The 25,000-nt window shown below is 40.0% G+C and overlaps 2 protein-coding genes across 3 annotated transcripts; one reads left to right on the top strand and one right to left on the bottom strand.

Moving 5' to 3' along the window:
- Positions 1-419: 419 nt before the first annotated feature.
- Positions 420-17,513, top strand: nbn (nibrin). The gene is made up of 17 exons (XM_030393058.1): positions 420-618; positions 1,902-2,023; positions 3,981-4,108; positions 4,288-4,447; positions 4,540-4,643; positions 4,735-4,852; positions 7,017-7,207; positions 7,316-7,416; positions 7,530-7,662; positions 7,766-7,974; positions 8,485-8,662; positions 9,515-10,148; positions 10,292-10,381; positions 10,948-11,088; positions 12,379-12,492; positions 12,578-12,627; positions 15,069-17,513. Exons 1-17 carry the CDS (start codon positions 588-590, stop codon positions 15,100-15,102), a joined length of 2,538 nt encoding a protein of 845 aa, XP_030248918.1. The 5' UTR covers positions 420-587; the 3' UTR covers positions 15,103-17,513.
- On the bottom strand, positions 15,379-24,990 carry osgin2 (oxidative stress induced growth inhibitor family member 2). Of its 2 annotated transcripts, none has more exons than XM_030393060.1 (6): positions 24,430-24,990; positions 21,354-21,446; positions 21,112-21,248; positions 20,848-21,039; positions 20,664-20,755; positions 15,379-20,575 (listed from the first exon to the last, which is right to left on the bottom strand). In XM_030393060.1, exons 2-6 carry the CDS (start codon positions 21,418-21,420, stop codon positions 19,393-19,395), a joined length of 1,671 nt encoding a protein of 556 aa, XP_030248920.1. In that variant the 5' UTR covers positions 21,421-21,446; positions 24,430-24,990; the 3' UTR covers positions 15,379-19,392. The 2 variants fall into 2 exon arrangements, with proteins under 2 accessions (XP_030248920.1, XP_030248921.1); XM_030393061.1 differs by having other exon boundaries at positions 24,611-24,990.
- Positions 24,991-25,000: the final 10 nt, after the last annotated feature.

The raw sequence follows: 25,000 nt of genomic DNA, 5'->3' as shown, positions 1-25,000 counted from the left end.
CCATCGCCATCATAAATATAGTTTGTTTTTTTTGTTCTGTTGTTAAGATCCCCAGAACACTATTTGAGGCTAGAAAGGTGGCAGGGTCTGCCACGTATACACAAAGTAAAACAGTATGAAATTGTGTTGTCCTTCAAGGCCAGTTTGTTTATTCAGTCATGAAAAGAAAGAGGGTTTGTTTACTTAGAAATTTAAAAAAACAGTCAATAAATGTCTTCCCCAAAACTACATACTGCAAATGAACTGGATGTCTGAACTGGATGTTTTATGATGCATCCATGGGTGAGAACACCAGTAGTTTAGTAAATGTAACATTACCGCAGAGTATAATTACTCTCGTGCAAGTGCAGTCATGCATTTATAATTGTGAGACAAAAGTATTCCTACCGAAATAAACCTCACTTCACCATGACTTTTATTTTGAAAAGAAAGCAGTGTCGCAGGGTTTGAACGTCACAGAGTGGCGCGCTGTGTGTGTCCACATTGTTGATAACTTTGCCTTAAATGCATTTGTAACTGTAAAATGTTGCGTTTCTCCTGACTTGTTGATACTTTTAATTACCGAAAAGGCAACACAAAGCAACAAAATGTGGATACTGACACCGCTGCAGCCTGGAGGTAACTTCTTCGTCGCTGTTGACATTTTTATGCTAGCTTAAAACACAGCTAACGACTTAAAGTTGACGCCTTGATCCAGTTAGATGAGCTGTTTGCTAAGATTTGGTATAGATTGTATATATAAAGAGTTTATGGCTTTGTTGAAGAAATGTCAATTAACATTGCTAATGTGCTTTTGGGTGAAGACTTAATGTCTGATGAACTTTGGTCATTAGGTTTCATTTAGTTCGTGTTCAGGCTGTGGATGTGTTTTCGTTGTTATAGCAAAGACACATGTTCAGCTGAAGGTTGCTTAAACATGCCAGTGGATGATGAATTGTTGCAAAAAGAGTACATTATATCTGCTTTCCCTTCACAAGTAACAGTAACAACATAGTTACTTTCATATTTAGTATCTCCATATTGTATTACGTGTTCAGTTACATAAATGCAAGTAATGTCATACAATAGAAACTGAAGTGCAGGACATGTTATCTTAAATAATTGTCAGCCACAGTGATATAATGTTGGCTCTGTTTTAATCCATAGAATTTGTTTTATATGTCAGAACAAAATGTATTGACAACTATCAGGATAATCAGTGATTTTTTAAGAAAGAATCTCAAAATTCTCTATTTCCGGCATCTCCAGTGTGAGGAAGTAAAGGTTTCTCTTCCTCTACAACTGTAAACTCAATATATTTGGCTTGTGGACTGTTGTTTGGATAAAAAAATACATTTGAAGGTGTCACCTTGGACTCTGGACAGCTTGGAAATTGAGATGAGCATTTTTATTATCAAATAATTAATGGATGATTAACCTAATCATTGGCTGCACTCCTACTGATCTTAGAATATAAGAATTTTCTTTTATCTTGTTTAAAACCAGCAGTAATGCTTTATTGTTTTCTTATTCCCCAGAATATAATATACAGTTGGATACATTTCTTTCACACTGCAAGTCTCCCTACTTAAAATTACCACAATGTTTGCGTCTCTACAACAGTTGTTTATTAATTGAATGTTGTCTTTCAGTGTTCGTATTTTTTTTCCTGAACATAAAGGGTTTGAACTTGACTTGCAGCACTCCAGACCATTGGAAGCCAATTGCGTATATTGATATATTGATCAGGTCTCATGTGAAATAGACATATGGAAAGAAGATCTGATTTGGCATACATAAAAAAACACTCACATAAACTTAATTTTAGATTAATTTTCACCTTGTCATTTTAGTTGATACGTTTGTAAAACCACAGTTAGGTTTTGTGTTCGTGAATTTACATGTCCTCCTGTCACACACAGGTGAGACCCACTATCTGCTCTCCAGTAAAGACTACGTGGTGGGGCGCAAGAACTGTGACATCCTCCTTCCCAATGACCAGTCTATCAGCAGGGCTCACGCTCATTTCACTGCGACTGACCAGGTGAGAGGAAGAGTTATCATGCAGTACATATTTCACTATTTAATTGAATTAATGTGTTCATCAGTAACAAATTACTGATCCCATCCTGTGAATAGTGTCTTACATGTAAGGGCTACCGTACTTTCATGATTATGTGAAGCACAACAACCAGTAGAATTTATATTGTGTCATTCCACATGCTATTGAACAGTTAAATCACTAAATCTAAACATACAGAAGACCACATGTCACTGTAGCTGGACTTTATGTCAAGATGCAAAGAGAAACTTCTACTGACCACGTTGTGAGCTGAAGTTCATTCTTTATGCAAGACGGTACATTAATATTAAAAAAGATAACCAAATTGTTAAGATTGTCAAGACCAGTGACACTCTTTCCACGTAAGTTCCTCAAGGGGGTCTGTCTCCACTTTCTTCTCAGATTTCAGAGAAATGCTTCCAGAAATTGACCTCCTTTTGGCTTAAAAGTAGGAGCTTGGGTATGGTGGAATTAAAAACAAACACCAAACATCCATAACATTTGCCCAAGGTGTGTGTGTGTGTGTGTGTGTGTGTGTGTGTGTGTGTGTGTGTGTGTGTGTGTGTGTGTGTGCGCGCGCGCATACGTACGTACGTACGTACTTACGTGCATATGTGTGTACGTACGTTCACGTGTGTGTGTGTGTGTGTGTAAAGGCTCATGACTAAAGACAAATGTAAACATAACACGTCAAGCAATAACTCACCACCTCCTGTGTTTGAACAGGATCACATCCTGATGATGTGACGGCTTTGAAATGATTATTGATAATCAACAAAGACCTAGTAAGAGGAAATGGTGAAAAAATAATTCTGTTATAACTTTCTGTTACCATGCAAGTCTGTGCGGTGTACTTAGTTTTCTCATACAAGAGTTACAGTTGACGCAGTATGTATAGTAGATTAGACATGTGAACATATCACTAAACCCTTCTAATGATGTGCCAAGACGAGTAATATCATTTAATTTTGAGAATATTTGCCTGTATGATGACACTTCTGAACAGAAGGTGGTGCTGTTGCACCAGTCCAACATAACTAAAATAGAAACCAACTACTAAATTGTGGTCAGTTCAGTTGTACAGAATGGACTTCTCAGATATTTTAACATCTCTTGTTGTTAGTTAGTAGTTAGATGTTATTAATTGTATCATGCACATACAGGTTTACCTTAAGGAGACCAACAATAAAGTTGCGGTGGTGAAACATTAACAGGGATATTTGTCAAACAAATACAACAGCAGTTTTTTTTTTCTTATATACAATCATCTAACCAGATGATTGATCATCAGAAATTAAGGACTTTCATTTAGATTAAGCCTTTAGTGATCTATGATAAATCGTATAATGAGGAATAAACCATTAAATGAATTATTAAATGAATTCATTACTGAACTTAATCAGTATTACGCAAACCCCTCTACATAAATAACAAAGAACTAAATGGATTCATTATTGTTGGATTATTTGAAACCATGCAGCCTTTGCTGAGTATTTACATGTTTGATTTTTTTTTAAAAATAAGAGAAAAACGTATTAACTTTTTTCCTGTTGTTAATGCAATGCATACTTAAAACCATCACCAAACCCTTATAGTTGATTTTTGTCAGGAATGATTTTTTTTTAATCAATTCCTGTCTTTCGGTTTTCTGTGTGCATTTTGATTCATGCGTAACCCTACTTTACCTTAAGAGTGTCTAAAAGTAATCTGTTCACGCTTGAGAATCTGTATTTTGCATGTATACAAGGTTAAAGTCCCAATTTGTTGCTACATTTATAGTTTCATTGATTTTCTGTGCTTATGAATACGCCACCATCAAAGACCTAATTTAAAGGTTGGGTCTCTCATTATGATGTGGATAATTGAACAGAATAATGTACGATGGTTTGTTTGACTGATGGACGGTTTCATGAGTTGTGTTTATCAATTTTATTCCTAGATACTGACTCTGAAAGACACCTCCAAGTATGGTACATCCGTCAACAGCCAGCGTTTGAAAGAGAACACAACAGTGAACCTGAAGTCAGGAGACAAAATTACATTTGGTGTTTTTGATAGCAAATTCAGGTAAGTAACTGAAAAAAGACCTGATTAGTTAAGCTTTATGTCACAGAACCTTGACTTTGTTTTACATTTTAATTATACTAAACCAGTTTTATTTCACCCCAAACTCAGAGAATGCTTAATGTAACTTAAAGTTTGTGCGAATTTCATTTATTGCAACATGCTTCGTTGCTTCATCTCAGTGTGGACCATCAGAAGCCAGTGGTTTGTTCGTCATGTTTGGACAATGATGGCAAGGCCTCGCTCACTCACGTTCTGTCAGCTTTGGGTGGAAAGCTGGTTAACAGCTGGACTCAGGAGTGCACCCACCTGGTCATGCCCACTGTTAAAGTCACCGTCAAGGTCAGGACCAGACTTTCTATCCTCGTCAGCACGTATGTTGATATGTTTGCACCTGATGATGTGATGATGTGCTTTCTGTTTTTCCTAATTAGACAATTTGTGCTCTGTTGTGCTGTCGTCCCATCGTGAAGCCGGAGTTCTTCTCAGAGCTCAGCAAAGCCGCTCAGCAGAAGTTAGCCCCTCCTAAAGCTGAGAGGTACCATACAGTCTGTCTTTATGTTTGTACATTCACACTGAGGCTGAGCTGATCAAGTATCACCTCATCTGTGTTGTTCATTGTTTTTAAGTTTTGTCCCTGAGATTGATGAGCCCAGCTTGAGTAAAAAGGATGTTAACGTTGGAGCGATTCCAGCTCGTAAACAGCTTTTCTCTGGAAAGACCTTCATATTCCTTGGTGCCAAACAGGTATGTCTACCTGTGAGTTTGTGATAACATCATATCGTTTACATGGTCTGCAAACCACTTAGTCAGTAAAAAGTCAGACGTCAGGTGAAAAGTTAATTGCTCTGTAAATTTAGTCACCCTTTTTTAATTAAGTTTTTATCAACAAAGTAAGTCCCATTACATACATTACAACATAAATATCCCCTCCAAAAATAGATAAATATGTAAACAAACAAAATGATGAAGTGATTAGAATAATTTGTCCTCTTCAAAGTACAATAGCATGTGTAAAAGCCCAGTAAGTGATGATTATTCTCATTGTCGATTAATCTCTGTCACTTTCTCCATTAATTGATTAGTTGTTTGATCTATAAAATGTCAGAAAATTATGAAAAAAATTCTAAGATGACATCTTCAAATGTGTTGTGTTTTCACAACACGAAGATATTCAGTTTGCTGTCAGAGAGGAATAAAGAAATCAGAAAATATTAGCACTAAAGAAGCTGGAATTTTTTTTTTTTTATTTCCTAAAAAATTGCACAAACCAATTAATGTTGTTGTATAGATGGCAATATAATTTAATATTTGTCAAGTAATGAATTACTGATCGATTAATTGTAACCGCTTTAAACATTTGTACACATTATATTCAAGTATCAAATATATACAAACATAAAAAAACATCACAATAACAGCAATAATCCACTCCGAGGTACAATAGCATATTTAAAATACTGGCACAATAACTTACAAAATACTCTAAGAAAATAATTAAGATGACGTAATACAGCTAATTGTATTATAAAAAATCTTCACCATCTGATAAAGGTCCCAAACTGTTTTGGTCCATGTCTTGTATTTAAAATGGTCTGGTTTCAGTCATCTGATGGGGAGATACTATAGTTATAGTCCACTATAAATAATATATTTAAGAGGTTCTTCCTAGCCCTCCCATCCGGGCCTTTAGGTTTTAGTGCTTGTTTTCTTTGTGAGGAGTAATATGATCTTCCAGCTTCGTGTTTGTCAGGTGAGCATCGGTTGCCAGGCAGTCAGCAGTCTGGAGATCCTCTGGGAGACTCACTGCTCACTTCCTGGTTTTCACAAGAGCTGCAACTAATGATTGTTTTCACTTTAGATGAGATATTTTCCGAATGAATTATTTAGTTTATGAAAAAGTAGAATTTAATGTGTTAATCAGTTCTAAATGTATCTGACTTGCTCTCTCTGCTCTGCTCTGCTCTAGACAATAATGTCCATTACAATTTACAGGGCACCAGTTTATTGTAATATTTTTACATACTCTGATCAGTTAACAAAAATCTATTTATTATTAACAATAACCAACTAAGCATCAATCGACCGATTGTTAGTTATTAATTAACAATTGCTGCAATCGAATGCCACAGCTATGAGTCATAAATGCATAAAAATCTGAACCTTCAGATGAGGGCAGGTGTGGCAGCGAGCTTATAAAGGTCATTAAACCTTATCAGGGGCAGAACACTCAACTGTTATCACTGTGCTCACAACAGTAGTAAGTGAAGTCTTGTGGATGTTCGTAAACATCTCTGATGCAAGATGACGCATTCATTCAAATTTAAAGGTTGATTTTTGATCTACTCTGAATGACTTACTCTCTTTTTTTGGTCTTTACAGGGTTTATACAAAGTCTTGAAAGTTTGGAAAATGCTTAATTTAAGTCCTTATGTTTTCAAGTTTAACAATATGTTTGAATATTAATATCTTAACTGAAATTACCCTGTTGTTATATGATATATTGTTTGCTGGCATCTAAATCAGCAAACATTAAATAATCATGATCAAAACATATGACAAACAACAAATATGTGGGCCTGCAATTCTGTACACGCAAACTGCATTTATAGTAACAATTCTAAATGCGCTGATAAGGCTTCAAGAGTCTGGTAATTTATGGCTTAGTTACCTTGAAAGTGCTTGAAAGGTGCTTGACTTTTACTCTGAAAAAGCTTTAAAAAACTTTTTTTGTATTTCTGTAATTTCCAAGCTTCTAGTTACAAGTGTACAGAATATGTTGTATAGAATTTCATCTGAAACAAATGCTTTTACAGCAAATAAAACATTTATGTCTCCAGCTTCAACTGGACCTGCTGCACAGATAAACAGTCATGGTTGTGTAATTGCTGCTCTTCTATGTTGCTTGCAGTTGAAGCGTCTGAGTGCAGCAGTGAGTTTTGGAGGTGGCAGGAGTCAGCTGCTGGAGGAGGGCTCTCTGCCCCGAGACCTGCTGGAGTCTCCACAGAGCTGTGTGATCGATGTAACAACAGGCAGCTCCCAAGCCTTGCTTCCCTCCTCCACCACAGAGTGGGCAAAGTCTGTGCAGAACATTGTTCAAAGGTTTGCACAAACTCCTGTTTTCTTTCAGAAAAATCACTGAGTTTGTTTTGGCAATTTACTTGTCAATGCAGTAATTGAACACTTAAAACTCCTTTCCCCCTGACACAGAAAGTGCCTTCGAGTAATCACAGAGTCTGAGATTGGTTTGGCTGCCATCTATGCTTCATGCGACCAGTACTGCAATCCATCCAATTTAACAGTGGACTCACGTGGGTGACCACACAGAAAAGCACCGATTGCTGTTTTATCTTTATTTTTCTATAATGTTTCTCTTCTGTCAACTTTTTTCTTTGATTTGTTTTTATCTTTGTTTCTGGTTTAGAGTCGGCACCAAAGGTGAATCCCAGAATACCGAGTGCGTCGCTGTCCGAGAGTCTGGCGGTTAACGAGACCGTTCTACCTGCAGCGTCTCAGAACATCACGGCTTACGCAGTCAACACAGAGCAGTCACAGGGGTACCGACAAGTACTCACAGACATGCATCCATTATGTGTTAAAGCTTTCCAAACTTGCCATTTTTCTGTTTGTCTAATATTTGTAATCATACTTATTTATCAGGACAGAGCTGAGGGAAGTCACAGGGATAACAGCAGTAGGGGAGACTCCTGAGAAGAAGCAATACCAGAACACCAGTCAGCTTCGTGGGTCCAAACCTGAAGCTCAGAAGACGGCCTCTCAGTGCGTCGTGGCGGATACAATGAGGTCATCGTTCAACACTGTAGAGAACACCGACTCTGAGAGGAAGAATACGGCATCCAGACTTACAGGTAGCTGCATTAATGATTGTTTTTTCATCCCAAATCCATTCAAACCAGTGCTGTTTGACATCCATCCCATACCGATCCTGTGAATCAGGTCACAGTATTAGTGACTCTACCAATCTGGCATAATTGATATGTGCATGCCTACAATGTGTTTGGCTCCATTTTTCAGATTTGATTGTGTTTTACACATATTTCTGTGTCGTCTAGTTGCTTGTTACAGTTCAACATTGTATGAAATATACGTATTCAGTAACTTGCTAGATATGACATGTTAATTGGTGAGCTGTAGAGGTGCTGGTAGGCAGTCAAAGCCAGGCTAGCTGTCCCCCCCCCCCTGTGTCTAGTCTCTATGCTAAGCTAAGATAAGCTAACCTGCTGCAAGTGTAGTGACGAGATGTGAGAGGGGTATCAATCATTTAATCTAGCTCTCAACAAGTAAGCTCACTTCACACAATGTTTAATCATGAGCTGAATGCCTGTGATGCTGTAATCAATCAGTCAATGTGTTTCCAGATTCAGGTGGAGGCAGTAATGGTTTGAGGTCCCAGCCACCATTTCGCACGACCAATGATGGCCCAAAAACGTTCCCATGGAAGCAGCCGTCTCCTCAGAAACCGAGGACCTCAGCACAAGCTTCCCCTCAGAAACAGTCAACTCTGACCAATTTCTTTCAACCAGTCAACAAGAAAAGGTAAACAGGACCAAGATTCAAATTTCAAATTCAAATAAGTTTTATTGACATGAATGTTTAAGTTACATTATTGCCAAAACTACATTACATATTATTGAATTATTATATTTCACTCAAGTAAATTAAATACATTTCCGCAAGATGACAAATACATTTTAAACACACACAAACACTTAATTACTTAAAACATTTCTTGTTTGTTTATCTTCATTTTTGACAATAATCAATGTATTTTGCGGCTAATACTGCACACACATAACTTTTCTCCCCACATAGATGTGGCAGTTTCTAAGGATCAGGGAGATGGAAAAAAACAGGATATATATTATTTATGATATATTTTTTTAAGAAAATGTCTCTCAGATCTCCAGATTCCTCAAAGTATGATAAAAGGTGATATTCTGTCTCAGTCTTGCTTTTATGACAAAGCGAACAGAGCCTGGCCTCACTGGGTTCTCTGTTCTGCCTTTGACCACCTGTTTCCACTCACTCATTGACTATAATGGTGTTTTTGCATGTTGGTGGTTATATAGTGGACAAACTGTACAACTGCTTTCCCAGATGATCATAAATAATAAGTATAAGCTCCCTGGGACCCGGAACAGGATAAGCCGTTTACAAGATGAATGGATCATTAACTCAGATGTGTGTTCTCACATTCAAATCATACTGAAATGAAAAGAGAACAGTGATACTACAGTAGAATAGCTGTGGGCATGCTGGGAAAATTCAACATGGTACTCACAAACTATAAGAAATTACAGATTTATTCCAAAACAGATTTTTTGGAGAAACTTTGTTGTTTAGTCTGAAATTCAATTTTTACCCCTCTTTTTTCATCATCTCACCAAGGCCTTTGGATGACGACCCCTTTGCTGTCACGTCAGAGCCAAAACGCCCTCTGCTTGAATCATCCATCAGTGAACGGGCACCGAACACCTCAGTCCCGTTTAAAGACAAATACTCGCATTCAGACAGAGTCCCTTCAGCAACATCCCAGACTCCACTGGGGTCAGCGGTCGATCTTTTTGAACGACGGTCAGGGGCTCAGTCAGACAGGGTCTCTCACCCTGTCCAGGAGGAGCAACGGAGCAGAAAGAGGAAGGAGATGGAAGCAGAGATTCAGATTGATGAACTGGAGTCTATCATGTCTGAGGATTTTGACTGCTTTGATGAGCAGCCCTCAGATTATAAAGCACAGCCAATAAAACAAGGTTTAGGTAATGTGGAAGCTTCATCTTCGAGCAAGAGGCAGCGGGTCCAACTAGAAAAAAATGTGACCAACAAATGGTCACAGGTGGGCCTGGAAAAAGAGTCGACTTCCCATAGGAACGAAAGCGAGAAATCTGTAAAGCACATTTTCTCCGTCAAGAAAGAGCTGGACAATGATTTGGAATATGGGTCAACTTATCATGAGTCCAGCAAACGTCCACAAGCGTCATCTGCAAGCAGGAGTAAAAACCTTGATCCATTTGAGGATGACGAGGTCAGTGTGTTGGTATTTGCTCATGCAGCAAGGTCGAGAAAGGAAATTAAAACTGAACTGTCTCAGAACACACAAATCATTTACATCTCAGGTTTTTAATCATTATGTTTCACTATTATTGCCCCTTTGTTCTGTTTTTATAGGATTTAGAACTACTCAAAGTAGACATTTGCCAGCCTAAAGAAGAGACTAAGACCCCTTTGAAGACCGTCAAAGTCAAGCAGGAGATCCAGGTAAATCCTGTGAAAAAGCTCTTAATGATACAGATTCAAGCTTAATTTTCTCGCTATACCTAAATGTCTTTTTTTGATTTATTTATTTGTAAGAATTGACCTTTCCAGCTTTCAATAGTTCTAAAGCTTGACAAAGATGGGAAGCTTTGGATGCTCCAATGTCAGTTACCACACTATTTTCTGCATACTATTTTATTGAGAATGGTGCCGCTTAAGATTTTTGAGATAATTTAGAAATGAGATTGCTGTATATACATATCTTGACAATGTGACAATGGTGACAATTCTTTGAGTACAAATTCAAGAGATCCTTATCAAAATAATTATTTATATTATACATTTATTTAAAAAGCAAACATGTTATCAAATTATTCAATTCTTAAATATTTCTGTTGGAATTGGCCCCAAGAAACCACTATTAGTGAGCAAAATATACTAACTGCCTGAGCCCCATGCTATTATTGTTTAAATCAAAAAATTGTGTCTTCTTTGAACATTAATCTATCCTAGAAAGAATATTATTCACCTAGCAGACAAAAATGTACTTCTCAATGTGCTGTTTGCAGGAGTCAAATATGGATGAAGACCTTCCTCAAAAGCTGGTGACAGTGGAGTTTCGATCTCTCACTGTGACTGCTGCTCCCAAAGCCAAAACACAGAAAGCGCAGAACACGAATAACGGGAAGAACTTCAAGTGTTTCCGCAAGGTCAGACTACAATGCAATTTACAGTGAATGCTAAAAGATGTAGTTGAAATATTTTGTCCTCCGCTAAAGAGAAACCGCTTATTCAGCTTCAACTTGCAACAATTAAAATTTCCATGACATTTAAAAGGGCAAAATGTGCATTCATCCATGGATAGATTTGATGTTTACGAGATTGATCGCATCAAAAACTCTCATTGTTGTTTTCACAGATTATTATTAAGTAGTGAGTTGACCTTGTAGGACACCCATATACCCTGTGTGTCTTAAGTGGATGATTCAAATAAAAAAGCTCAGAATTGGATTTTTTACACTCTATCAATGGATAAAGGCATATTTTTATCTTTTCAAATGACCTCTTTTCACCTCTAAACACACCAGTAAGTAAGTAGTTCTTATAAATGTTTCATTATTTGCCAGACACACGTCTAAATTTGAGTAAGTTTAAAAGTTTAGTTTGTGTGAGGTTGTGTGAGGAACAGAGTCAAATTATTATGTAGAATAGAGTAGAAGCTTCAGGAGTCCTGGTGTAGGAAGCTAAGCGATGTACTCATGTGGAGGAGGGCAGCAGCAGCAAAACACATTAAAGACACCTAAAAAAGTCAGTATCAGTTTAAGTGTATGCTATGTTTAGAATATTCTCACCACTTTACCTTAGTGCCAGATGGCCCCTTCCAACTAGAAACTGCAGCTGTTATATCCATCTGTGCTCTCTTCAAAGACACCAGACTTTGAGAAAACAGTAATTTTACCATGAAGAACATGGGAGTTGCTGGTCCACCGCTGCCTTGATCGGTTAGTTTGTTTGTGTTCTTGTGTGATTTTGTTGCTTCGGTTTGTCGTATTCACCGAGGTCACACAATAACACGAATAAACTGACTGATCGAGGCAGCTGCAGACCAGTCGCTCTTTCGTTCTGTTAGGTAAATTAATGTTTTCGTCAAAGGAGTCTGGCAGTTTTCGAGACAGCAATATAAAAGCTTCTGTCCCCCGTCAGAAAGGGCTGTTTGTTAGCAAGACAAAGCTGTGAAAATATTCTAAATATAGCAAACACTGCTGCTGCCCCCATCCACAGCAGTATATCAGCTTCCTACACTGGCACTCCTGCCTCCTCTCCAAACGGGTTGTGTTGACTGCCATGTACTATGGGTAATACACTGACTATGGATAAGTGCCTCATACAACCCCACTTCAAAAAACCTGGGCCATCCCTTTAAGAGATGATCATGTATGCTCTGATTAAAAATGATTATTTGTATATTTTTATCACATTTGCTTGTGTGCATGTGACAGCTCTCCGTTCCAGGTGCAAGGGGCTCAGTCAACGTCATCGGAGGGTCGGCTCTGCTGGTTCACAACAGGGGCAAGAACTCTGATCTGGATGAATGGCTGAAAGATGCGGTGGAGGTACTTACTTTTCACTCTGTCTCCCATATCTGCCTGTGAAATGTCTGAGCATCGCATTCATGATTTGAGTCTGTGTTCATTTCAGGCGGAGCGTCAGAGCAAGCGGGATGAGGCTGTAGGAGATGACCTCTTTAGGTGAGAAACTAGACCTCATTTCCGGTGAGATGTGTAGTCTTAACTTTGTTAACCCTTCACAGCTTCCTGAAAAGGTGTGTTGATAATATGTGAAGACTTTTCACATGTGCATTGGCTGAGTTTCATCTTACCTCTGTTTTGTCATTAGGAGAACAGCTGATCCTTCATATATCATTCTGATTTTATTGACCATTAGAAATGAGTTGTTCTTGCTGCTTTAGCTTCTTTATTATTTTGGTACCTGTGTCCTGAAAAAGAAAGGACTCTCAGCATGACTGACTCATAGTAGTAGAATAGGTCTCGGTAAGTGGTCATCACAACTCATCAGTAGAGGTCTGTATGTATGTTAATGTTGGACCCTCTGAAGACCTTGTGAGGACCTTGTTGAACCCCATAGTTTGACTGGATCCAAAATATGGTCGACCTGAAAAACCCAAAGAGAGATAACATCAACATGGCAGCAGCATGGTGTGCTTTCAGCGAATAAGCAGTCGAAAAGCAGAAATATAATGAAACTGTGGATGTGAAGTCAAGGAAAGTGATTTCCAAAAATCATTTGTCTGCATCTTAAAAAAATTAAAATAAATGTTACTTCCACCTCCTTAAACCAACAATACAAAAGTCTGCAGCCAAAGACATAAAATAATAATTTTCTAACTGATTAAATATCTGTGAATCAAATGCCCAAAATATCATTAATTTATTTGCATACATTCTTCACTATACTACTAATAATACTAAGGTACATCTCCGTTATGAATTCTGTTTAAAATTCTACATAACAAAACAGTGTGGTGGTTTAAACGGAGAAACCATCTACAGTTAAAGTAGCAACAGACAACTTTTCCCCCCTGTAGTTTCCAATTTGTATTATTATTGGTGCCACTGTTGCAAAGATAACTGGATCGTTTTTCCACAACAACAAAGGACAAAAAGTTGATTCAATCACTTAGTCTATAATAGAAATGGATTAACCTTCCTTTTCTCAGTTGACTACGTGCCTGGTGGCAGATGTAGTGATAGCGAGGTTTATGGGGAACCAGTCTAACCGCTGATGGATTTATTACTCCATATTCATTACATTGTGTGACCAACATTTACTTTATAGTGATAGATTTAAGTCTATTCAGTAACACCACAAAAATTGAGGAACATGAAAAAGAGCTCAAAGCATCAACCTAGCCTCCAAATTCCCCAGGTCCCAATCCAATCTAACATTCATGAGACATGCCAGAGAAGTCCAATCCATGGAGGCCTTACCTTGCAACCCATGGGAATCAAAGAAGTTACGCCTTGGTGCCAGACACCACAGGACGCACTCAGGGGGTCCTATGTCCATGCCTTGACAGTCAGACAAGTCTGATCTACCGAGGGGGCCTCTGTGGATCCGACTTGTTTGGGCACATCCTGCGTCCCCTCTGTCAAACGGCATTCACGTGCCAGGTCCCAGGGTTTCTTAGCAGAACAGTGCATTGTAAGGAGATGATCAACATTATTCACTTCCCCTGTGACCTGCTCGGGATTGATGTAATGTATTGTTTTACTCTGACCCTCTTATTGTGTTTGTTGTTTGGCTACACAGGTATAAATGTTTCCCCTTTTGTCTGTTTGTCAGCTGACCTCAGTTCATGAGAGACTAGAAAGAGCTGCAGTACTTTGCGCTGTTAAGTGTTGAATGCGTTCATATTCAAGTGAAAGAGGTCTGTTTTTCTTCTGGACATTGAAATATGGGTAAATGAAGCCCTAAATTTGCAGTGTGTCTTTTGCATTAGACTTGCATGGCCCCTCACTTTGTATATATTAAGTCATGGTCGTGAAAAACTCTGTCTGTGCAGCCTCAGTTATTGGAATCAGGTACAGACAACATAATTATCAGGGACTTATGGATATGGGGCCTCTGTAGCTCCAGTTTAACCAATCGGAACGTAGTAATTCTTTCGTCACAGCGGTTGCCAGGGGAACAGCGGTGATGTAAGCTGGCGCTGCCGCCTCTGCTGTGTTTTCTTTGACTAAGCAGAAAAGAGACAGTCTGAGATTGATTTTGTGTGTGTGTGTGTGTCAAGGCTGAGCTGTTTGATCACCGAGTCATGCTCAGTCAGTCATGCGTAGCTGGGGAACGGACTCTGCCACTAAGAAAACAATCCGGTATTTTTTTGGTAGGCCTAAACGAAGTTTCCAGACGTGGTTTATAGGAAGGCTGTTTGCTTTAAGCTGTTCAAACACTGTCCATGTTTTACAGCGCTCAATTTGGACAGTTTTTATTGTTTGTTCAAAATGCCTCTAAGGACATTGAGGAATGATCCATGAGGAATGTTAAAAGCCCTCACTGACATGGACTGACCCGTGAGATAACGTCTTTTTGTGTGTGTGTGTGTGTGTGTGTGTGTGTGTGTGTGTGTGTGTGTGTGTGTGTGTGTGTGTGTGTGTGTGTGTGTGTTTAGGTACAACCCCAGCAAAGTAATCAAGAGAAGATGAAATGCCTCCATCTTGGCGCGTGTAGTACATCAAACTCCATCTACAACATATGAAAACGGCTCCAGAAGTAATTTGATAATTGATCAATTTTGATCCCTGTATTTAAATTTTTTTATGTTGATGACTGAAAGTTAACTGCTTAAAATAATCAAAAATGTTTGTCAGTGTTTTGTTCTGCTGTTCTTTCTTGTTCTGTCTGTAAATGTCTTCATGCTCTCTATGCTAACTAAGCCACTGACAGTAAGCAATGTAACAAAGCAGTCATATGTTCAGAAATGTTTCTTAAAGTTTTTATTTGTCAATAATAAAAAAATGCGGCATACAAAACATTAAAAACTCTTCAGTTGTACAAGAGAGCATTGAACTCTACATGCTGAAAGCAGCTTTTCCTTAGTTTTGAAGTTAAGACCAAATGTGTTCCCTGGTTTTAGCTCAAAGAGAAACTTAAAATAGGATTCAAGTTGCCATTTCTTGAACGCTCTCCGATGAGCCAACCCCACAGGCACTTTTACAGATCTGAAACTGTTCATGCCAAAGCAGCCATGGCTCTTTCTGTGGAGATGGTGGAAGCCCACCTGTCCCTTCACATTCAAGGCAAGTGCCATGTATAAGTTGAGAGTCGACTGAGCATTCAGCATGAATTGTGCTGATAACAAATCTTTTTTTCATGGCATCAGGTTGCCAAAAGGAAGAAGGAGACTGGCTTTTTAACACAGTTCTTTTCCAGAAGTGGGATTAATCTGAATAGGGATGCACAACCATATCGACACATCATTGTTATCTTAAAGTTAAATATCACATTGGCCCGAAATGAACATTTCTACAAATATGACAGGCCAACAGAGTGGTGTAGGGGTAATTTATATTTGTAGGTTAACCTGGAAGTTAGCATCACTCTGGTTGCCTTGACAAAAAGCCTGTGGGATTTTTTAATTGGATTTTGGATTATCACCTAAAATAAGATCTGTGAGAAACATAAGTTTACAATACTTACACAGACTGAGATAATCTTCTCAGATGAACACTGCTGATTTTTGAAGCGTAAATTAAATCTCTAGAAGTAAAAAGTTAATGTTAGGCTATGAAGACACTAAACTGCCATTGCATGACTTAAACTAAGCATCGTACTTCACAATTACACACAAGTTTTCTGTCACTTGATCAATGTATAAATTGCAAAGTTAGAGTTGGAACAATTTGTGTCTAAAGTCGGCCTGCAAAGACGAACAAGTGAGCTGATGAGTCTCAGTGCTTGGTGTGATGACATTTAATGTCCCCGACAACTTCTTCAGTCTCATTTAGCCACTTGTCAGCAACCGCTGTTTTTAAGACACATAAGCGCATTATAATCAAATTGTGGGACAGTTAGTGATGTATTTCATCTTGTAGAACTAAATGAGTAAGTAATTTAAGCCTGTGCTAACCACAGACCTTATTAAATGCAATTTAAACATCTCACAGACTTTGAGACGAGGGAACCAGCAGTGCTCAAATGCTAACTAATTTCCAGGTTTTAAGACTCATTACTACAGCACTCTGTAAGATTATGCTTTAATTATGCAAATGCAACACAAATGTTGACAAAGTAGTTTCCTTATTTTCTCCACTAAATGTGAAAAGCATTGTTTGTCTGCATCTGCCAGAGGGCCATTACAATAAGATAAGCACATTAATATCTTTTGCCATTAAGGGCAAGACTTGATGTAATTAAAAACATGTGCATATATCAGCATCGGCCAAATTATCGTCATTTGGATATAAGCAAAAGTCCAATATCGTGCATCCCTAACTTTGATTATAAAAGCAAATTAACTAGCACTACTTGCGAGTTGCTTCCTAAAATCGACTCAAATCTGTACTAATATGTAATAAGTACATGGATGGACACAGTAAAACTGTTGGTGCTTTATTTAGCAAGCAGATTGCTCTTGGAGATTGCAGTGGTGAACAGTAATGTCCAACGAGGGTCTAACAGGGTCACGTTTTTCATATTTCCTTTCAGTAAATTCAAAGAAATAACAAGAGTTGTCTCCACTTTTGAGCCACCCAATCTCATCTGCAGTCCTTCAATGTACCGGCTTCAAACTCTTCCCAAATCTGCATCATAGCACTTTTCTGTCATCTGCTCTCAGCAGCTGCTGCTAGGCAATGGTTCGTGCCTGCATGCATATATTTAATATTTATATCAAAAAAAGTCATTGAAAAAAGCATCAAGGAATAATTGAAATTCAGTACTTAACACAAGTAACAACATTTCCACTAGTTAACTGTTATATTACCAAAACTTAAATAGCAATGTGTTAAACTACTTTGTTAGTGGAAAAAGTAATGTGACTACAGTGTTATTTAGTAATGCATTACCCCCAACACTGACTCTTACTACTGTATAGTTTTGAAGGAGGCAGAAGAAAGAAAAAAAAAATCCCTTCACTGGGAGAAAAGTTTCACATCACAATAAACAGACCATGAGCTGTGCGTGAGCGGCACACAAAAGAGTTATGTATCACACTCTGCAGACGGTGACTGATAGGAGAGAAAATAGAGCAGTAATGAAGAAGAGATTGCTACTGTCACTGCTCACAACCTGTCTCAGCTGTTGTTTGGCACTTAACAAAACAATATTAGCTGTTTACTGTGAAGCTGCGTTAGAAAATGGAAGAAGGATTGTGTGTATGTACACACGAATGTGGGGTTGGGAATTATGAATAAAACCAAAAGAAGACAAAACAAACTTGCTAGCCGGTTACTTAGTAAGTCTGTCGTTCCAAGATGGAGTTTAGATGTTAGCCTTCATGAGGATAGCCACAGCTTCTTCAAAATGGCAAACTGTTATAAAAATACATGTGGATGCTGAGATTTAGTTGGCTAACAATACAAAAATAAACTATTTGGATGGTATTATTTTAGAAATGGATATTAAGCAACTGTGCTCGTCTGTGTTTCATTTTTAACCCCCTTCTCTATGTTTATCTCCAGTATATAGATTTAGCTTCATTTGAACTGGCTAAAATTAACAAAGTGTCTAGATAAGGGGTTTTGAAGGCAAGAAAAACATTATTAAGTTAAAGGACCACACTGGTGTTTGTTTTATTTTCTACAAATCCTATTCAACCCCCTCACAATGAACACTGTGCCCATCTTCATTACGTCTAAATTTATCAGTATGAGGCAATACAGTTTAAAGAACGGGTTGATTTGATGATACGTTTTTGGCAGAAACATCCATAATATTTCCTAAAACAAACATTATCAATGGGATGAAGATGATGTGAATTTAATTGTCTTTTGTGCTACGAAGTTTGCTGTTCTTAATGTTAAACCTTAAAAATAAAAAATCTCAACATTTTCACTGTTCACTGGAATACCTATCTGAAAATGGAGATATATATATAATCAAGAAGAAAAATGTAAACACCAGACTGATCCTTTAATGACCATATTGTTTGCCAGAATACTTGAATCCAAACAATGAAATTAGTAGCTGTTTCCCAAGAATACATTCAGCCCTGCAAGTGAAGATATTTGCATAGAAAGCCTTTCAGTAGTGCTGTAACCAAAGCAACAGGTCAGATTTAGTAGACTCAGTCAACTTTTTTAAGTATATGGCTCAAACTACCTACATTAGCAGCTAAGCGAAGAATCCTCTAATGTTAAAAAAAAAAAAGAAAAAATGGTAGGCTCAGAATATTCAGGAACATTAAAATTGCTTATCCATGAACTTGTTGGATTTTACGTTCAGATAATGGTAACTTTTGTAAGTGGGGCAACAGATTGCTCTGCGTTAGTCTGTCATTTAACTATAAGTTGCATGGAGAGTGAGGGCAGTGGCCTCTGATTTTGATTGTTCCTCTCCTAAAGGCTAAGCTAAAGAAAGATACAATACAATACAATACAATAGAAGTTAAATGTTGTTAGTAAATGGATTGAAAGACACATGGTGAACGAATAAATAACCCTGATGAAAATAAGGTCCCATTCAGTTGTGAGGTTACAGATTGACTAAAAAACATTGGCACACAGTAGCTTGGACTTCTGGGGACTTCTTATGAAGTCAGACGAAACTCTGGAAAGCTCTGTTTCTTTAGAAACGAATTGGTGTACATCCATTGTCTTTTTGGTCTCAAGAAGTTGTAAAAATGCCTTAGCTTTGATGAGGAAACACACTGCATTAATGATTAAAACATATTAAAAATCTTGTTTTCCCCTTTACCATTTACACCACTTGGTAAGAGGACTTGAAATCTGTACCCTACAACACAACGTGTAGGGCTCTTTTCCACATCATTATTTTCAAATGAAGTTATTGCCTCCATTGCTGATGAGCTTCCCTTTTTTCTTGAGTCTCTTCAGCAGACAGGAGGCGATGCCTAAAGCTCCACCCTTCAAAAAGCGAACAAAGTTGTCTCCCACTAGCGGGCCCATGGCAAACAGACCTGGCTCCTTGGTACACTCAAAAGTGTAGGGGTGGATGTCAATGGGGTTCTGCTTGCAGGAGACGGGTTTTGTTGGATCCTGACCCAGGTACTGGCCTTGCCCCTTCAAGAAAAACAAGTTTGGGTTGGTCCCTATCAGCACTAGGGCCATGGAGATCTTGAATGCCTTGAGGGAGTTGTTCCCCTGCAGCAAACACTTCATGTCAGACTGCAAGGACACCACGCAGTGTTCAGGGAAACTGGTGTAGTCAGGAAACAGACTGACGCTGGCGTTACTGGCCACGTTACCTGCAGAGAGTTGGGGCTTTGGGCACATCTTGGCACACACTGAAGAGGCAATACTAACAGGCTGGGGTCTGTTTGAAGCAGAGGAGGGAGCCACATTTGTGTGGGTCTGAGAGCACATCATGTTGTAGACTTTGTGGTACTCTGGGTACAAGGTCTTGGGCAGCTGTTTGAAAATGAGGTCTGAGTCGTCTACGTTCTTACGAAAGACGTGCAGCACTCTAATGTTGCTGTTACATACACACAGAACTGCATCTGCAGCACATAAACCGGCACCTACGATTAAAACCGGATCAGAGTTCATGTCCAGTTTTCTCCGGCTAACAGCCACACCCAGGTCTGAGATGCTGTGGAAAACAAACGGTAGATCCTCCCCCTCTACACCCAAACGAACTGGTGAATCAGACGCACCGGTGGCCAGAACCACATTCTCAGCAAACAGAGAGAAAGGGACATGAGTGTCGTTCTGCACCTGCTGGTATCCCCTCACTTCCCAGAGAGCCCCCCCTCCTCCACTGTTTAGACTCTCAACTCCATTTCCCTCAAAGCCTTCATTCCCACCATCTCCCACCCCTCCATCTCCTTGATCAGTGTGTCCATTTTCCAGACCTTCCCCCTCGTGACCCCGGCAGAGTTTCTGGACAGAGGTCACGTAGGTGTTGTCAGCAAAATTCTTTTGGAGGCCCTTTAGCTTCACATAGTTACGGTAATAGGATGAGATCTCCTCTGGGGTGGCTCTGTCACTGGTTACATCCCTAGAGAGAACAGAGAAACGATGAGGAATGAGGTAGGATAGAATTAAGCTGAGACTTGAGCCCTGTCTTTACTGTCCTCTCCCAGTACCTGCGTTTCCCATTCGTCAAGTCTCTGTAGTTAACCCCAGGAAGCTCCATCCAGATGCCAAGACTAATAGTCAGCATGGAGCCTTCCATCGCCTGAGGAGAGAAGAGGAAAATGCAGTGTCAGAGAAGGAGAAAAACAAAGGGATTGTCAGAAAATACGGATCAGACTAAACCTTGTAGCTCACATGCCAGGCACCTCCCGGTGTTGCCCTCCCCAGCACCAGATGTGGGATGTGTTGCTGCTTGTCCCTCCTCCACTGAAGGACAGGAGGGAACTCGTAGCCAAAGTCGGCATTGGGGTGTAGTAGTGTGTCAAAAAGCACAGCCACAGGGTTCCTCGACCTCCCCTCGAGACCTTCACTCAAATATTCCAGATCCTGTGGAAATAAAAGTTAGATGAGTGATCGGGATCATGCATGTACAGGATGGGAATTGCTAGGTGTTTTTACCTGTTCAGTGATGGGTAGGTGCTTGGTCTCCTGCAGCTTACTGTAGAGTATTGGGTTTGGGTGGACAGTTGCTGTATCTAGGTAGGGCTTGTATCCACTCAGCAGGTAGGACAGACAAATACCTGATGGCCCGTTGCCTGAAAACAGACCCAGAAATGGTGGATAAGCATCACAAAATTAGAAGTTAGATTAAGAAAAAATCTTGTGTGTCCTAACCCTGACCCAAAGGGCAAAACTTTTACCTATGATGACCACGGGGACAGTGGGTGGGTGCTCTTGTGGCAGAGCGGTCTCTTCCAGAAGAGGCATGGCTGTAGCCTGGGCCAGAGCCGGCACTGAGGGGGAATGATAGAAATGTGAAGAGAGGTCCAGACATTTCTGTCGCCGTCTATCTGACATTCAACTATCAGCAGAGGCCCATTCCTGCTTTTGTCTCCCCACTGGTTCCATGTTTCTGGGTCAGATTATTTGAACAGGTTCAAACCGGCTTGCTGTCTTTTGTGTCTGCCAATGTTGTTGTTGTCTCATGTTAGCTTAGATCCTGTCTCCATCCACCGTCATCAGCTGACTCCAACAGACACAGACACAGACACTGAACGGGGAAAAAAACTTTTATTCATCCTGTTATTGTGCTTCCACACACAGCCATGAACCCTCCCTGTCTGTCTGGGGCTTCACACACGTGGAAACACCCCGCCACAACACAACGTGCCCCCAGCTTTTCTCTTTGCCGTCCCGCCAACGTCCATACACCCCCTGTCCTATCACACATGGCCCGCGGCGAGGCTAGCCTCTGTTAACCCCGGTGCCGCTTCCCAAACAAAAGGGAGTTCTAATCAGATTTATGTAGGCTTGGGTCTGTTGTGAAACGTTGCTGTTGAGCATGTGTAGTGTGTGTTTGTGTGTTACGCGACAGTGCCATTGTGTGCCCGCTGTGCAGCAAATCCCCCCTGATCACTCCTCCGAGTGGGGCTTAATCCCACTGGGCCTGTTTATGTCTTTACCGACCCTTTCAACAGCAGCAGGGTGAGAATGTGGTGCTGGCATGCTGACAGACCAAACTATCAGAGATCCTCCTCCTCCTCCCCCTCTCATATCCACCAGCGACCAATACCACCACTACACACTCGCAGACACTCCCGCCAAAACATTACCCACTGGCCATAGCAAACCACTTGCCCCAGTTTCATAATATCCAAAACACTGCCCACTTTGCCTTTGTGTTACATCCCAAAACCCTGGCTCGCTTCCCTTAAAACTTCAATGTCTCCCTGTTGCTAATACAGTCTGCCTCATTTCACGAGCACCCCTCTCTGCCTCCCCCCTCCCTCCCTCCCTCCACCCCTCCCTCCCCTGTCTGACCTGTGTCTGTAGGCCAACCAGTTGTCTTTGGTCGCTGGCTTGTTTACCCTTTCCAGTGAAAGCACTGGGATTCCACACATCGCCTGCCCTGTTTGGCCAATCTCGTGCCCCCAGTTGGCAAGCGGATACTGGTGTCTCCAGTTGGACCAAACGCCACACTGTTTACAGTCATATAAAGTTTTTTGTGTGTGTGTTTTATATTTTTGTTTTTGTGTTATCTTCATGCACTGTCACTGTCAATATATATCCTGCCTGCAGTACATAATTGTCAATATAAGTCATGCAAAAATTATACATGTCAACAAGCTTATAACGTACAGGATCCATCCACCCCTTGTACACATGTTTATCCAATATTTAATCTTTAATTTTTTACACTATCTCTATTGCTTCTTTTTCCTTCTTACTGTTAACACCAGAACTTTTGACTTCTTTACTTTTTTATGGCGTTCGCCATCTGTTTTCTTTGCAGATACTACTGTAAATCACTTTGCTGCACTATTCTTCATTCTTTATTCTTAATCTTATTTGAACAGTTTTTGTTTTCCTTGTTCCTGTCTGTATGTCTAATTATGTGTGGTACACACATCAATGCAAGCTAGATTCAAATTCCTTGTATGTGCACACATAATTGGCCTCTAAAGCTAATTTGGATGATGATTTTTGCTTTGCACACCCTTCGATCAGTGATGATCAGTCCCTTGCTATGAGTTTATTTCAGATTTTAATATGTAACTTTAGATAACAATGTTATCTGGCAACCTTCCCACCAGTTAAAAAAAAGATCCTATCATCTCCCCATATTGTTTACAAAACAGAAGTATGTAGTTCAGTAGGGAAGTTAATTCTAGACACCGTAAATGACAAAATTATTTCAACTCAAATGTCCAATTAGTAGCTTTTAACTGCATCTCCCAGCAAATGGAATAAGACAATATAAACACAGAGTAGTATTTAGTATCTGTTCATGATGGTTCAGTCTTCCAGCTTGCTTTCATCAGCCTTGACAGGTGTAAATACGACATGATCAAACAACAGTACCTTGCTGTTGTTGCATCATGTGCTGATTACACCTGATTCACAACACATTTTACATTCCTGACATTATTGTGGGGAAAAAAGGCAAAGAGTAAATAAAGAGCATCATAAGAGCACCTGTATTTTACCGTTAACTCAACTTAGATCGATATCAGAGTGAAAAGTTAGTGCGGATCATCGCGGGAGGAAAACTCTGAATGTGTTTTTAAGTTCAGAGAAGCCTTGGGCGCAAAAACACAAAACAGCTCAAATGTGATGTTGAATTCATTGGCGGTGTGTCGCTCTGTCTATCTGCCCTTTCAGGCGCCTACATGTGCGCACTGTGCCCCATGTAAAGAGAGGAGGGACCATACTTTTCTAGAACGTGGTGTACTGAGTATTATGGGCTATATATGGAAAACAAAGACACTGCTAGCATTTTATGTTCAGTGTGCTCAGGAGGGTGATCAAATGTACTTTAAAATAAAAAAAAATTAACAGATAATAATTTAGGAAAATATGCGTCTCCATCCCCATCAGGATGTGCTCTGACTGGAAGGAGCGTTTGGTTTCCGCAGGCCTGACACTACAGCCTCATCCCTGCAACGTGGGCTCATTTGCACAGGTCAGTTATCAAACAAAATGTGCTAACTTGGGGGTGCACATTTTTTTCTGTGGATGTTGCTGCAGCAAGAGCTTGGTGGCGCAACAGAATGATGTGGCAGCCCATCATCATCGTCGTCATCATCACCATCCTCATCATCCTCATGGCTCAAACCTCCCACCACCACCTCCACCACCACACTCCTGTCTCCTGAGCAGTCCGCATCCATCAAGGAGCACATGCGACAGCGCCAGTGTCACCCAGCATTGCATAATTTAGGTCAAGCACACACTCACGGTCATCCGCGACACTCGGCCAAGAACAGGATCTCTTACCGCGTTGTGATGGATCTCTGTCTCCCAGTCGCGTCCTCTTATCACGACCCACGGCGGCGTTCCTAACCGTATAAATAGGCAGACACCGGTGGGAGGACCTATCCGACCGTCCGGGGTCTTACATGAGATAATAAGCCAACCTCTCTCTCGTCATCACGCACACACACACTCACTCACTCACCTCCGTGCGGTTAAATCCGCGCGGACCTGGTTTATTCAGGTCTGATCAGCCAGTGTTTGTCGTCTGAGCGGAAGGTCTTCTCTGTGTCTTTATGTCAGTGTGTGTGTGTGTGTGTGTGTGTGTGTGTATGTGTGTGTGTGTGTGTGTGAGAGAGAGAGAGAGTGAGGCAGAAACCGGGTCCTGCGTTTGCTTTTGTCGTCACATGCGCATCTCACTGTGCACCGGCGGGCGTGAGCGCGTTCACGGAGAAAGAAAAGAGCCGGAAGATTGAGAAGAGCATCCTCACGTTATCATCATCATCCTCACATTATCATCATCATCCTCAAGCATCATCATCATCATCCTCACGTTATCATCATCATCCTCACAGCATCATCATCATCATCCTCA

Source organism: Sparus aurata, chromosome 17 (assembly GCF_900880675.1).
Source record: "Sparus aurata chromosome 17, fSpaAur1.1, whole genome shotgun sequence".
Classification (NCBI taxonomy): domain Eukaryota; kingdom Metazoa; phylum Chordata; class Actinopteri; order Spariformes; family Sparidae; genus Sparus; species Sparus aurata.
This window is presented reverse-complemented; position numbering and strand designations above follow the sequence as displayed.